The 14,826-nt window shown below is 43.1% G+C and overlaps 3 protein-coding genes across 4 annotated transcripts; 2 read left to right on the forward strand and 1 right to left on the reverse strand.

The window, feature by feature from the left end:
- Window positions 1-170: 170 nt before the first annotated feature.
- On the reverse strand, window positions 171-2,675 carry LOC6534421 (coiled-coil domain-containing protein 13). Its single transcript, XM_002095063.4, has 3 exons — window positions 1,112-2,675; window positions 685-1,058; window positions 171-558 (listed from the first exon to the last, which is right to left on the reverse strand). Exons 1-3 carry the CDS (start codon window positions 2,504-2,506, stop codon window positions 348-350), a joined length of 1,980 nt encoding a protein of 659 aa, XP_002095099.1. The 5' UTR covers window positions 2,507-2,675; the 3' UTR covers window positions 171-347.
- Window positions 2,676-3,122: 447 nt separating this feature from the next.
- On the forward strand, window positions 3,123-5,059 carry LOC6534422 (coatomer subunit zeta-1). The gene is made up of 4 exons (XM_002095064.4): window positions 3,123-3,249; window positions 3,307-3,674; window positions 4,182-4,272; window positions 4,881-5,059. Exons 1-4 carry the CDS (start codon window positions 3,232-3,234, stop codon window positions 4,926-4,928), a joined length of 525 nt encoding a protein of 174 aa, XP_002095100.1. The 5' UTR covers window positions 3,123-3,231; the 3' UTR covers window positions 4,929-5,059.
- A 1,999-nt stretch (window positions 5,060-7,058) lies between these two features.
- On the forward strand, window positions 7,059-14,152 carry LOC6534423 (guanine nucleotide-binding protein G(f) subunit alpha). 2 transcript variants are annotated; one of them, XM_015195145.2, is made up of 5 exons: window positions 7,059-7,096; window positions 11,458-11,679; window positions 11,796-11,964; window positions 12,970-13,067; window positions 13,159-14,152. In XM_015195145.2, exons 1-5 carry the CDS (start codon window positions 7,074-7,076, stop codon window positions 13,856-13,858), a joined length of 1,212 nt encoding a protein of 403 aa, XP_015050631.1. In that variant the 5' UTR covers window positions 7,059-7,073; the 3' UTR covers window positions 13,859-14,152. The 2 variants fall into 2 exon arrangements, with proteins under 2 accessions (XP_015050631.1, XP_002095101.1); XM_002095065.3 differs by lacking the exon at window positions 7,059-7,096 and adding an exon at window positions 8,792-9,129.
- Window positions 14,153-14,826: the final 674 nt, after the last annotated feature.

Genomic DNA, 14,826 nt, shown 5'->3' on the forward strand with positions numbered 1-14,826 from the left:
ACATAGCTATAGAAAGCAATTAATAACAATTATATAGGCATAATGCAATTGAAAATGCTTCGAGGGGAAAGAAATCACCTAACAAATACTTGAATTAATCTAATCTTATCCTGAAGTAGAAGCAGCGCCAAAGGCTTCGTTTTGTGAACGTGTTACAAATAAAATAAAAATTTATGAAAATTTAAAACTCGTATTTATCTAGGTACTTCAGAATTCACAATGTGCATTGCAATGCCATGTAAGTTTAATAACATTATAGTTATATGGCGTGACTTCTCTTCGAGTTTGCCCGCATTGCAAAGAACATAAAAATTAATCAAAATACAAATCGTGTTTTCTCATCTTCATTATTGAATGGAAATCTCGCTCGTGGTTTTATCCGCATTTATGCTACGATCCATCGATCCTTTTTCGCGGGCTCCGAGTATTGTTTCAAGGATAATATTCTTGGTACTGTTTATGGTGTCTTCGAAAAACTTGGCGTCTGCGTGCTTCTCCTCGGTGATATATTCCAGCTTCTCTGTCAGCATTGTGATTTTCTCCTTGGCCAGTTCGAGGCTGAAATATTACGAGAATGTAAGCAGTTGAAGTATTTAATTAAGAATTAGTTAATAATTTATAGGAATGTTTTGGTACCACGTACGAACGATAGTTCTTTAATGAAGAGATGATACTTCTACTTACTTATTCTTGAGATCCTCAATTTTGGCCTCAGGCTGGGCGGTCGAGTTAAGAGTGGTGGTGGATTGATACTGGGACTGGTTTTCAAAGCAGAAGGAACCAATCGATCCGTTAAGAGAAGTGCGACTCAGCGAACTGGCGTAGTCGGCCATTCGCTGGGTGCGCTTCTTCTTGTCGGACTGCACATCGAGTTCCTTCTCAAGATCCCTGATCTTAACTTCCAGTCGGCCGATGCGGGTCTTTAGCTTGCCAATCTGCTCCTGAGCAGCCTCGTTCTTCGCTCTCTCCGTCTCCAGACGGTCTCCCAGGGATTTGGTGAGCAACATTAGTTGGTTCTTCTCCACCTCGAGGGCATCAAGGATACCCACAAATTCCTCCTGCAGAATGTGATTTAGCAATTAAATAGCTTCGTTAATCTACCCATTTTTACCTTTCGAAACTCGCGACAAGAGAAGAGGAAGCCGCCGGAGAGGGCACGCAGGTCCATTTCCAGCTTCTTGATCATATCCTGCATGCTGGCCATGGCCACATCCTTCTGCTTGACCACCGTCTGAAGATCCAGATGCATGCCGCTCAGCTCTTCCATTTGTCGGCGCGAAAGATCCCGCTCCTCGGTCACCCGGATGAGTTCGCCACGCATGTCATCCAGACGGCTCTCGTACTGAATCCTCTGACGGTTCAGTTTGTCATTCATGGTATTGATATTGACGCCATTGAAGTCGGTCTGCTCCTCCAGCTCATTGGATCGAATCTTGTACTTGTTCATCTCCTCGTTGAGGTTCTTGTTCCTTACTTTCAAAGCGAGAGTCTTGCTGCGCTGCTCCTCCAGTTGGTTTTGCAGGCTAAGGATCTCCTTCTCCAGCGCTTCCACTTTGGCCCGGTGAAGAATCTCACTTTTACGCACTCCCGGTGTGAAGCGATCGAAGGTAGCAGTTGTGGCTCCGCCGCCATCGCCTCCCCCTAATCTCTCTGAGCTGGCATGATGTGATCGGCAGTTGCCGGTGACCAAGTCCAGATCCGAACCCAACGGTACTGGGGCATATTCGGTGCGATCCACGGCTCGGTCCTCGTAGAAATCCAAGCGAGCCTTGAGCTCCTGCACTTTCTGGGTGAGCGTGATGATCTGCTGGGCACGACCACGCCAATTTGCCTGATTGAGATTGTTGGCCAGGATGTTGATGTTGCAGCTTTCGCCGATCTCGTGCTGCAAGCACTTTTGGGCCAGTTTCAGTTGGTTTTGTAGCTCGGTGTTCCTGTTTCGCGTCTCGAAGAGCTTTTGCTGCATACTGTTGATCTTGGCCTGGAGCTCGTCGGCGGAGCAGCCCTTCTTTAGGAGATCCTGGTTCTGCTGCAGCTTATCCTCGTGGGCACGCAAATCCTTCTCCAGCTTCTCGATCTGGGCATCCTTCTTACCCAGCCGATTCTTTGCCTGCTCCAATTCGGCACGCATCTGGCGGTTCTTCTTGCTCAGTTCGAGGATTTTGGTGCCCGCAATGGAGGAGTTGCATCGCAGCTCATCAATGGGCACCGAGTTGAGCACCTCGTTGAGCGAATCAACCGATTTCTTCAAGTCTGATATCTCCAGATTCTTCTCCTGAATGGCCTGGGCCAGTGACTGCTTCTCCTGCTCGCACTCGGATAGCTTCCTGCGCAGCTTTTTGGACTCCGGCTTTAGTGGCTTCGGTTTCACCGCTGTGGTCGTCAGCACCACATGGGCATCTGCCATGGCTTCGTGGTTGTGCCGACGGCGCGCGGAACGGTCCAGTTTGCAGCCCAGCAGCTCCTGATCCGGATGGGCTAAGTACTCATCCGGCAAAGTCTCCATCACAATGGATCTCAATCTATTGTTCACATAAAAATATACACAATTGAATCTAACAATTTCGTTGGCTGAGCAGAAATAATTTATACGTGTGTCTGTTCGGTGTTACTAAAATATTCAAATTTTGGCTGTCAGCAGTTGTTCGTAAGTTCTTAAAACTGTTTCCTCTTTTTGAAACAGACAAATCAAAGGCAAGTGACTTTGAAGCAAAATTGTAGCTCTCATTAGGACTTTAAAAATAATCATAGTTTTAGCTAAAAATTCATTTCGGCCTTTTTAAGTTATTTTTTAAACCCTGCTTGGTTATTTAAATTTAAACTGTCATTCTCTTCCACATACAAAAACTCAAGCTCCTTTTTTACCATTTTTTACATATGCGAGCAGAGTAACGGCTAATATGTCGATTTAGTTCTAAATATCTATTTTGTGCTTTAGTGCCTAAAAATATGCCCATTTCTACGGTCATCCCAAGCTCAAAAGCATAAAGACAGCTAAAGCAAGCCAACCACAGCTTTTCAAATTAAGATTAAAAATATTTTATAATAATATAAATAACATTACGGCTTACATAGAATTCAAAAATGTTAGCTTTTCTTTTCTAGCTAGTTGCAGATTTATCTAGCTATTTATTTTGTGGCGCGAGTTGGCAGTGCTGCTTTGTTGATATAATTTAGCGGTCGCGATACGGTCATACTAAAGTGACGTGTAAGACACGAAAACAAGTGAAGATGGACGGATTTATGATGGTAAATTGCAAAATACACAATTGAAGGGCTTAAAATCTATTGCAATATGTGCCGCAGGACATCATCAAGGGCATGTGCATCATGGACAACGATGGCAACCGCATCCTGGCCAAGTACTACGACAAGAACATCCTGTCCACGTTGAAGGAGCAGAAGGCCTTTGAAAAGAATCTGTTCAACAAGACGCACCGCTCCAACACGGAGATCATCATGCTGGATGGACTTACCTGCGTCTACAAGAGCAACGTGGACCTCTTCTTCTACGTGATGGGCAACGCCTACGAGAACGAGCTCATCCTGCTCTCCGTGCTCAACTGCCTCTACGATTCCATCAGCCTGATCCTCAAGAAGAACGTGGAGAAGCGCCTGGTGCTGGATAACCTGGAGATCATCATGCTGGCCTTTGACGAGATCTGCGACGGAGGGTGTGTATTGCTGTATACAGTGATGGGCAGAAGCAGGGACAAAGTTATAGAAATATCCATTAGAAGCAGTTCACTTAGAAAACTTCATGTGTACCGTCCAAATACCCAGAAATCACATTGTTATTAACTAGAGTATCATTTGGACAAGCTCAAGTGAAGCCTTTTTTGTGTCTCTAAGTAGTTAACTGGATTTCAAGCTTCCCCTTTCTTAACAAAAGCCAGTTAAAGTCAAACAGTTTAGTTTTCTGATGTTATTAATATAATATAATAATTGCAATGTTATGTATAGGTTATTTCATCTAAAGCAAACTTAAGATCAAAATCTAGAAGCAAACTAATGTATACAAGCCCTAGCATATGTGCCCTACAGCTTAAATTGATTATTATGACTATAGGCTGAGCTACAAAATCCACCTAAAGTTAAAAAAGCCGCTCCTTGCCCTCACTGTACACATTATATTTTAAACAACAAATATTTTATTCTAACCAAAACCTGTCTCTAAACAGCATAATTCTGGATGCCGATCCGTCGTCCGTGGTGAAACGCGTTGATCTGCGCAACGATGACATTCCAATTGCCGAACAGACCGTCGCCCAGGTAACTAATACCCTTAATGGTATATTTTGGTAGTCTCTCTACTTAGTAGCTCTTCTAAGTGTTTACAACTTGTTGGTAGCCGTTTGTACTTTAATTTTAACTGGTTTCGTTTTCGCTTCGCAATTCGATAACCTGCAGGAATATATTTTCTCATTTAGTTTTACTCGCCCTATGATCAAATAAACAGGCTCTTTGTTCTCGAAAATTATATGTAGTTTGTTACGGAATTGAGCGCTATAAGTTGCCTTAGACATTTAACATTTAACATTTGTGTTAAATTACGATTTATTTTTAGTTTCAACAAAATTGTTTTAATGTTGTAAAATTGTGCCTATTTTTATTCATGCTTCCAGTTAGTAATACGTATTACGATTTAAAGTAGTTGTTTATCATTGTCAAGTTTTGTACCTTTTGCACTTGTTACTGAATTTTGATTACTTTTCCCCATATTGCCCAATCCATTGTACTCTGAGAATGTTTAAATAAAACTGGTGAACATGTTCTGGAACTTCGCGTTCATTTTGATTTGGTTCATTAGCTAATTGATCGAAATTACTGCTGAGTATCTGTATCTGTATCTATATATGTGTGTGCTATCTATCTTTTAGGTTCTGCAATCGGCACGTGAACAACTCAAATGGTCCATTCTGAAGTGATGTGAAATGGGGTGGCGGAAGAGAGGATGCCACTTCCGCGCCGCGTTGTCGCAATACATTCGATTCTTCTTTTAGCCCCAACTGTTTTCGCCTAGTTGTAAAGCATAATATAATACATACATTTAACTGGAGATTAACTGCATGTTTTAATTGTTGGTTAACTACTAACTTGCTGTGTCATAACGTAGCTTAAGGCACCGATGGACGATTGAGCTATCAATGTCTGGCTGCGCCACTATAAATCTCTTGTACGTGGTATGTAATCAAGTCCTCCGATAAGGGGAACCCCCTGAATAAACATGGACCGGATTTACTCAAATCTAATAAAAGCCTTAAAGACTCCGGGCTTCTAGTGAATGTATTAAAGAGTATTCCCATGTGCGTTGCTATCGAGCGGCTAAGGCTTATCACAGAACTGAAGTACACAATCATTCTTTCTTACTTAATCGAAGAACTGGCGCATGTAGCCATATAATGCCAGAACTGACCCATTCAACGCAACGCAGATCGGTCAGTATTACAATGATTACAATGCATTATGTTGCAACTCGCAGCGCAAGCAAGCACCTTTCATATGCATATGGGGTAAATCGAACCACTTGGCTCCACTTACACTTTATACGAGGGTAAAGTGTGTCGTAAACACGTGACCAAGCGGTGTCCAAACAACTTGGCTTGAAGTGGGACCTAAAATTGGGAGTGCTAGGGTGTTAAAGTCTCTTTACGAGGCGGTGCTAATTATTTAGCGATTAAGCACCGGTAATCTCAACATCTTTATAATAGGGGCGCATAAAGAAATTCTATTTGAAGAAGCAGTTCAAAACGGCTTTCAACAGCTTTGTTTTCTGGCAAACTCGATGTAAGGGCATTGGCACTCAAAGGAATATTTGTTTGATTTACGGCCATTACAACCCAATGGATTACCTCTTAACTCTTAACTATTGCTGGTGTTATTAAAAGCTTTAGTTATGAAATGAAGTTCTGCGTTGCAGAAAATGAAGGCAATTAATTAAAGCTTGTTCAATACGGGGACTTACATTTTATCTCTAAAATGACTTATTTCGTAACTCCGTTTAATATCTAAGCCCAAAAACAAACAGTTTGCAATTGTGATTCACTTGTTTGGCCACCATTCGATCGCATGGCTAACATGCTATCATTCAACTTCAACCTGCTGCTCGTACATCATCCATCGTTCACCACCCATGAACCGGAGACGTGCTCCGCTCCCACTGATATATCCACCCACATCCACATCTACATCCACCCCACCCATCGTTCCTTAATCAAATGGTTGTCAACAATGGAGCCAAAACAATAACAATCGCAAAATTAAGCGCCTCGTGTTTATCTGCCTTCTGTGTTGTCGAATTAGACAAATACACCCGAGTGGCGGGGGAGTCAGTTGGGAGGTAAGTACATAAGTACACAGATATATCTATCAGCCGTAGGAGCGGTGGTATCAGGACCGCACTTGATGGATGGATTGCCCGGGATCACGTTCAGGAACTTGGCCGAAGGCGCAACGTCCCCGGAATTAGCTGCTTACGTGGTTGCGTGATGACAGGGGCTCCTCGACTCACAGATAGGATCTCATAGGCACTAGGACTGATATAACACCTCAATCGTATACACGTAGTTCTTATAAACTTATATAGCTTAGGTTCCAAAGGTAAAAGAATAAAATATGTGTATTGAAAGATCTGTAAGAACAGTGTTGCAATTTTCTAGAAAAAATTAAATTCTTCAATATTCCAGATTTTACATATTTAAATATTAGATCATTTAACTTAAAGTACAGTTAGTTGGTCAGCTCCGCATTAATTTATACCCAATATCGGGATCTCAAGTACGAGCATACTCCTGCATTATCGGGGGAGATTACTTGGGCACAGAAAGAGGTTCCACATGATTAGCGCCACCGTTCCGAAAATGGGTTCCAATCGGATTAAGATTTACGATCCCGATCGCCAGCCCCATCAGATTTATATAATGCCAACGCGCTGGTATTTCTGGGAGAGGACTATTTGGCATTCAGTCGGGCTAGTCATACGATTTGTGCGCTTGACTTCGGATTCTTGTCTACTGAAACGGAAACCATCAACATCTGGAGAGGTGGAATCGAATCGCGACTGATACTGGGAAATGATTGGCGACTTGTTTTTCGGGTCTGTATATACATATGTTGTATATTTTGAACGATTGCCATTAATTCCCTGAATTTCAATCTCGTCTGTGGTAAACAAAATAGTTCGAATTCCATTCCGCAAAATCCATTAGTAACTCTTCACGTGTGTGCCAGCTAATTGAAACTGAGTGAATTATGGCGAAATGAAGGCGACGGTTTAAGGTTTCCTACTTTCTGTCATGCCCGCATTACCCAGTGGTAACATCGAATGAGGGGCAAATGGGGGGCCCGATCCATAAAATCGACTTTATTGCCTTCAATGAGTAGGAAAGTTTTCGTTTTCGCACAATTCGCGGTAATTGCAGGGCCATGCCCAAATGTCTCTATCTCGAAGCGTGACTCTTTCTCAGCTCCCAGACGACTTGCAAACAGACAATTAAGTCCGTGCAGTGGGATGGGGTGGAATCAGAGCACATAGACTGTCCGATAAGTGGGTGGTGGCTCGAGCAGCTGGCGACCTTGGCTGTGAAGTGGGGCTGCGAAGTGCCGCCCGGCAACTACCGAAACCCCCCGGGAATTTTACCGGTCAGATACACACCGGATCCATATCGGTCAACGGGTGCAACAGGTTCAACGCTTCGAGAACCCAGATCGCAGTGAACCTCCGTGAACCGTGAGTAGCCCGATCCATGGGAAACCCTTAATTTACGGTCCCTGACAGTGGGTCAAATCCTCTCGGGCTGGACAGTTATCTTCCATTACCGCGATAAGGCCTGAGTTCCGATCGCACCAGTCGAATTGAGCTGGTCTGGTCCGGTCTGTTTTGAGTTGTGTTACCGGGGCCCTGTATTTTAATTACATGTTCTTTCGAGTGCCCTGTTTTCGAGTGCAGATAGTTGCAAAACAATTCGTTCAGTATGCAAACAATCGGTGTACCCTTGTAACCCTCCTCCTGCGAGCAAGTGTAATGACAGTTGTCGCTGAAGAGGGGCAAGGTTCAGTCCAAAAATGTAAGACTTCACCTCGTAATTGGTTAAGCTCTAGTGCTCAACTTGGAGTGAAAATATTTCTTATATATTTCGTCGATATGAGGTTTCAAAGTATTCGGATTTTTATAGTATTGGGGATTTTCAAGGTATTGGGGCTTCCTAGGTATGGTATTACCCAAAATTATTCATGGTCTATAAATGGGAAGGAGATTAAATTAGATTCTTATTGTTTTCAGATCATGTATCCATAGAAATCCTTGAATTAGTTTGATCTATCACAGCACTTTAGTGTTGATCAAGAATAATAATTCCTGAAATCCAATTGAAACTATTTCTCCCTGTGCGTATGCGTTGTAAATTAGTCCACGCAAATTCAGATGCTCTTACAAATGAATTGATGATTGGACAACTTTGGCATTTAAGAGCTGAATAATACCCATAATTCTCTGTTGAATATAACTCTCTTCCACCAGGCACTGCTCTATGTGTTGAGCTACCCTCGGAGTGCTATCTTATCACTGATATTGTACATTCTTACTTTGAACACCCGTACAAGCAATTAACAAACGATTCGTGGCTATGAGACTCCCGTTCGTCCCCAAAACCGCCTCACCACCCACTTCCACTCCCACTCCCACTGGCAGTCGGTGGATTGTGGAGCTGGAGCTCTCTCTCTTTCTCTTTTTGGGGACCTTATCTCGGAATTGAATGGAAACGAACTGATATTTAAGAATTCACCCCGTTCGCTGGGACTTTCAGTGCTGTGTGATCATAAAACGGTGTTAGACGTGTTCCGGCCTTCAGCTGAACAGCAAAAAAAGGGAACCCTGAATCACAGGCAAGAGCTAAAGTTCAGTGATACAGACAAATGGATATTATTATAGCAGTGACAAGAACTCAAGTGCTCGATAAACACATTCCCGACCAAAGAAAACAGAAACTCAGTGGAATCCAAAGTGTTTAATAACAAATTGTGCACCAGTGAACAGCAGTGTGTAAACAAGGCGGCAGAAGTTTCCACCAAAAGGCAAAATCATAATCGATCGCCCACAATTGATACAGCACTCAGAACCATGAAATTAAGGTGGGTTTCTAGTTTCTAAGAAAGTGGGTCTTGGTATATATGATTAACAATATGGCCCCTATCTGTCGACACTTCCACCTAAATTTCGAATTCGCCAAAATCACAGTTTTGGCCACGAAATTGGAGCCTATATGCAGCTTGATAAGACTAACCAATGCGGGAAGTAACTTTTGGGTATACAGGTTTTCATATAACTCCTATCAGTGGGCGAGTGATATCATTGCGGAATATCCAATATGTTTTCCCATTCTATATTTGGCTGAGCTAATCACACTTATTTGGGCAGCCCAAATCAGACTGCACGTCGGCTAGATAATGCAAATTAACTTTATGGGAAATCGATTGACCTTTTCAAGGGGTATATTAGCTCGAAATATCATTACATACAGTAAGTTCCGCGGGAATGCCGACTACTAGGACAAGAATGGCATAGGAAAGGGTTTCCTGTATATTTCGAATCTCTTGCCAAATTTGCAAGCAACGGCTGATGCAATCCCTTCTCCGCGATTCTCATCACTCCCAGCTAAGCCGAGTTAATTACAAAAAAATTATCTGTGAATAAATTATACAATTTTATGGTTATTAGTTTAGATTAGCCACACGTTCCATTTGGCACCTGTCAGGCCGAGTAGTGTTATTTGTTTTTTACCAATCAGACGAAATGCGATATAGTTTTCGGTTGCTATCCGCGCATTGGAAGGAGGTCAATGGACATCGGTTGGGTTTCATTCCTTTGTTGTAAGCGGCCATAAATACATCGGCCAAGTTTATAGGGCCTGTTAAAATCAAGTGAGAAATTACCGACGGCGGCGTAAAGATATAGACACACTCATCGAAAGTTCCCCAATTCGATTCGTTCCTGATTCGATTGCCACCGAAATTGCGGGAAATATTCTTGATTAACTTTTATAAGCGCATCGTAAACTGGCCGGCTAGGTTATGGTTCACCGAGATGAAGACACCTTCTAAATTAGCCTAGATTAGCCAAAGCGTTTCATCATACTTGCTGGAAAATGGAATGAAAAGGCGAAATGCCCAATGCTCCAGGTTCGATAGCAGCATTCGTATCTGGAGTGGCGGGCGCCTTTGATAAGGCTGAAAATCGAAAATCAACCTGAGCCAATGGTCTTGAGCAGGTTTTGGCAATCGCCCAATTAGAATTGCCGGCCATAAAGTTTGCTGGCGCCCAGCCCCATTTCCCTATCCCCCCTTGGGTCGATCTCTTGAAGTGAATGATTTTCACCTGACTCGATGGTGGTATATAAAGCAGATATACTTTACTTCCAGCTGGAGCAAAGTACGTCCATTCTGGGACTAGCTGAATTTTTCCATGGTTCCAATTAGTCAGTTAATTAAATTTCCGGACAATTTGTCTGGAATGCGGGCTGCGATGTCTGGCGATATCTAAACGTGATCCAATCAGAGTCCCAATAACCCAAATTCATTGATAACCCTCTAACTGCTTTTAACTGGGTTCAAACTTGGCAAGTTGGTCCTGAAAATGCTGATGATTGCTACAAGTTCAGATTGAATTGCCGAATGGTTGTGTCTTTTTGCGATCTGAAAAAAATCAAGTACTAAGTGTGACGGCACTTGGAATGTCGAGTATTGATCGTGGCTAAGTATTCAACGACCTGGTCTTTTAAAGTCAATTGTAGGAATGCCATGGCTCCACGTGAAGTGCATTGTCTAATAGTCGACTTGCCCGTTAAATATTTATTATGTCCATACGATAATTGCAGTTTTATGTCTTGCTAAATTTGCTATGACTCAGTCATGATCTTAAGTATTTACACTGCGATATAAAGCGAAGGTAAACAATTCCTACACCGTCGGGATGAGATGGCAATTAAGTTTGCTTACTAGCAATTAGAATGCATTTTAGCCAATTGTTTTTTTAAGCTACCTACGCGAACTACGCACTGTATCCGGCACCTAATTAAAGTTTGTACTACTCTGTTTAATTATTGACAAAAATCGCTTGAATTGCCGCCGTCGACACGTGAGATTGGGTTTCCAGCCAGACAGTACCGCCAGTAGCCCCACCCCACGTCGCCACTCCATTTCGGGTCCAATGCGGTTTTATCTATTGCGTATTTTCCGTAGTAGTTGAAAAAGTCCACGTACCCGTATCTTCCTCTGTCTCCGGGTTGTGTGTGCTTTTAATTAAACACACATCAGGTCTGGGTGGGTGACGGTCTTTGGGGTGTATGCAAATATTTGGCATTTGCTATATATAGCAATGCCTTTGATCGGCGTGTTTTTCCTTAGAAGTCGCCAAACAAACCTGCTAAGCAAATTTGCTTTCTCTTCTTTTCCCCAATGCAGACTTTTGCGGTGTTTGCGCCAGCAGCCGGCGAAACCAGCGGCGGTAATGGCCCAAAAGGAGGATCAGTTCCCGGTGCCACTTGACCACCACGTGCTCAAGGACATGTCCAAGGGCGCGAGGGACACCACCGTCAAGATCCTGCTCCTGGGCACCGCCGAGTCCGGCAAAACTACCATCATCAAGCAAATGCGGATACTGCACATCAACGGATTCACCGACGAGTAAGTTTCGCAGCCAAAGCTATTATGTCTTAAAATGTTAATATTTCAAATATATTATTATTACTTTTTGGGGAATATATATTCTTTAAAGTAACGTTCGTTTCCTTGCGTTACAGTGAGCGGCGGGAGAAGATCCCCGAGATATACCAGAACATCCACGAGTCCATCCTGCAATTGGTGGGCCAGATGGAGGCGCTGGGAATCGACTTCGGCAGCTGTACCAGCGAACGATCGGCGGACTATATCCTCTCCCTGCCCGGATCGGCCCCCGAATATATGAATGAGGTGAGTTTCGGAGGCCTGGAGTGCTCCTATCTCTATCTTATCCCTTGCTGCACTTCAAAGTCGGCTGTCGTGGTGTTGTGATGGTGTCGTGTTGTCGCAGTTGGAAATACATACTCGTTGTGGCTGTCGAAAATCGGAGCAAACGACTTTGAAGTCAATCGGCTGGACTTGCGTCAAATCTCCAACGGCTTTCGATCGAATTGCCCTTATCAGCAGCGCCCATTTGATTGATAGCCCGTCCATTAGATGGCGTGGAATGTCTAAAAACTTTCCAAAACAAGTGTTTTGTAAATCGGACTTCCTGGCCCAGCCCGGCTGTATTATTTTCCTTTTTTTTCAAGTTTGCCGCAGCTGCAACGGCCTTTTAATATGATTCATGTAGCGCACTCTGCTCTATCTTTGCCCAATTTATCTACCTCTAACCAGTGGTCATTATATGGCTTACGATTAGATTACCAAGGCTGTTCAGGTCTCCAAGTGGGCGGGGCGTTGGCCAGATCTAGATGCCAGTCATTCAGGGTTTTATGTTTTGCCAGTGAGTAATAGCAAGCATAAACAAAAGAAGTACCGAAGCTCGTATTCCCCTTGCTTCGCCCAATTTATGAGTGCTATTTGAATAGGTGACTACAACTCGGCCTGAATGTTAAGTTTTTGGGGGAAATAAATAATCATAACAGACTAAATAAGAGTATATCTTTTTTAGCAATTTTTATATTTTTTTAAGATTCAAGGTTGACGGTATAACATTTTTATTTTGTTTTGATGTTGATGTTGATGTTGATGGTAGTGGAGAGGTGACACAATCTTGGCGTTTATGATCCTTATCATATATTTAGCAAATAAAATTCTCTTAGACGTTCAGCTAGACGATTTTACAACGAGATTAGCTTTTCGTACTTGTCTGTCCAAGCGCCTTTGGCAATCTTCCGGTGAAAAGTTGATGTGTTTTTTATCACTCACGTAAAACCAATACTAAATTTTGGGTCACTTTCTCTGTCTTTTTAGGAGTACTGCGACCACGTCACTACTTTGTGGAACGATGTGGGTATTCGCGCCTGCTATGATCGCTCAAATGAGTTTCCCCTGCTGGATAGTGCAAAATAGTAAGTATCTAATTTGATTGATTCAAAATCAGTTTTATTTCCATTCTGCTAAAAGAAGTCCGAACTAAAGCTTGCTCTCTTTTTACTCCAGCTTCCTCGACAACTTTGTGCGGATCAGCGATGCCGAGTACATTCCCAGCACCGAAGACATCCTGCACAGCCGGAAGATCACCACCGGCATCTCGCAAATCACGTTTCGCGTGCCCATTCCCAAGTGCATGGGTGGTGGCGAACAGCAGTTCCAGATGTACGATGTGGGAGGCCAAAGGGATCAGCGGAATAAGTGGATTCAGGTGTTCGAGGGCATACAGGCCGTCTTGTTCCTGATCTCGTGCAGCGAATTCGATCAGAATCTGCGCGAGGATCCCACCCAGAATCGGTTGCAGGAGGCGCTGAAGTTGTTCAGGGCCGTGTGGCAGAATCGCTTCCTCGCCTCCGCCGGACTGATCGTGTTCCTCAACAAGTACGACATCATGGAGCGGAAGATCCGGGCCGGCAAGCACATCGTGGACTACTTCCCCGAGTACGAGGACTTCTGCAAGAGGCCGCAGCAGGACAATTGCTTCGGCGAGAGTGACTGGACCAAGATGTTCATCAAGCAGAAGCTGGTGGATATCACACAGGAGCCATTCAAGCGCCACTCGCGGAATCAGGTGGATCTGGGAACATCGGAAAGGGAGTGCTACTACCACTTCACCGTCGCCACGGACACCAGATGCATCCGCGATGTCTTCTGTGACGTCCAGAAGATGATCCTCTCGGAGAACGTGTCCAGCATGGGCCTCTTCTAGTCCTGATCTCGTAGCGGATCGGCGAGCTTCTCAATAAGGTTAAGGGAGGGCTGTCCTCAGGCCCCCACCAACTGTGATCTAGTCTGATATGACTTAAGTAGCCATGTAGGACCTTAGATCGTAGTGGCAACAGTTGCATGTTGCACATTGCCTGGTACAACGCTTTAAAATATTTAACTGCAAGTGTGTAGAGGAGAAATCCTCGCACCAAATGCTCTCACTACTCTTTCAACTAATGTCTAAACTCTAAGAGAATATAACTTATACAATAAAACCAAAACCTAGGCAGACAAATTTAAAATGTCTTTTATTAAATTTTACCCACAAACACTAATGGTAGCATACTTAAAAGGGCACCCACACTTTTCACTATAAAGTGATAATGTGCGGTCATAGCTAAAGCATAGGTATAGAAATTCTTGATATAGGTTCATAATAAGTATCAACAGTCGTATCGAAATAGCCATGCCCGTCTATCCGCCCATTTTTAAACCATTTGCATGAAACTTTTGTAAACACTGTCTCTCTATTGGATCGAGCCAATATATCAGATAGCTGCGGGAAAATCGAAAAAATAATGGAAAAATTAGTAATTTCGTTATTTTTGATCATTATGTGTTCCAAATCGGTATACAGCAGTTTTTAAAACCTAAATTCTAAATTATTTTAATATTAATTTTGAACAAAATTAAATTAAAACTAAAATATCATGCCGTAGAAAAGATCAGAAATTAAATTGAAAATATTGAAGGGAAACCAAAGTTTCTTTATCAAAACATTTTACAAAATTGTGGGCGTAGCAGTTTTGGACGGTTTGTGGGCGTTCAAAATGGGCGTGGCAACATGAGTCGACAAACTTGCGCTGCGTCTATGTCCCTGGAGTCTGTATGCTTAATCTCAATTTTCTAGCTTTTGAAGTTCCTAATCTCAGCGTTCATACAGACAGACAGACGGACATAGCCAGATCG

The sequence above is a fragment of the Drosophila yakuba genome, chromosome 3L (assembly GCF_016746365.2).
Source record: "Drosophila yakuba strain Tai18E2 chromosome 3L, Prin_Dyak_Tai18E2_2.1, whole genome shotgun sequence".
Classification (NCBI taxonomy): Eukaryota; Metazoa; Arthropoda; class Insecta; order Diptera; family Drosophilidae; genus Drosophila; species Drosophila yakuba.

Excerpts from the sequence above, each read along its gene's own strand:
- LOC6534421 (XM_002095063.4), bottom strand. The coding sequence starts at position 2,506 with ATGGAGACTTTGCCGGATGAGTACTTAGCCCATCCGGATCAGGAGCTG. Across the intron at positions 1,059-1,111 it reads CTTGTCGCGAGTTTCGAAAG|GAGGAATTTGTGGGTATCCT; the intron begins GTAAAAATGGGT and ends CACATTCTGCAG. Across the intron at positions 559-684 it reads ATTGAGGATCTCAAGAATAA|CCTCGAACTGGCCAAGGAGA; the intron begins GTAAGTAGAAGT and ends GTAATATTTCAG.
- LOC6534423 (XM_015195145.2), top strand. The coding sequence starts at position 7,074 with ATGATTGGCGACTTGTTTTTCGG. Across the intron at positions 7,097-11,457 it reads ATTGGCGACTTGTTTTTCGG|ACTTTTGCGGTGTTTGCGCC; the intron begins GTCTGTATATAC and ends TCCCCAATGCAG. Across the intron at positions 13,068-13,158 it reads CTGCTGGATAGTGCAAAATA|CTTCCTCGACAACTTTGTGC; the intron begins GTAAGTATCTAA and ends TTTTTACTCCAG.
- LOC6534422 (XM_002095064.4), top strand. Across the intron at positions 3,675-4,181 it reads GACGAGATCTGCGACGGAGG|CATAATTCTGGATGCCGATC; the intron begins GTGTGTATTGCT and ends GTCTCTAAACAG. Across the intron at positions 4,273-4,880 it reads CCGAACAGACCGTCGCCCAG|GTTCTGCAATCGGCACGTGA; the intron begins GTAACTAATACC and ends TCTATCTTTTAG.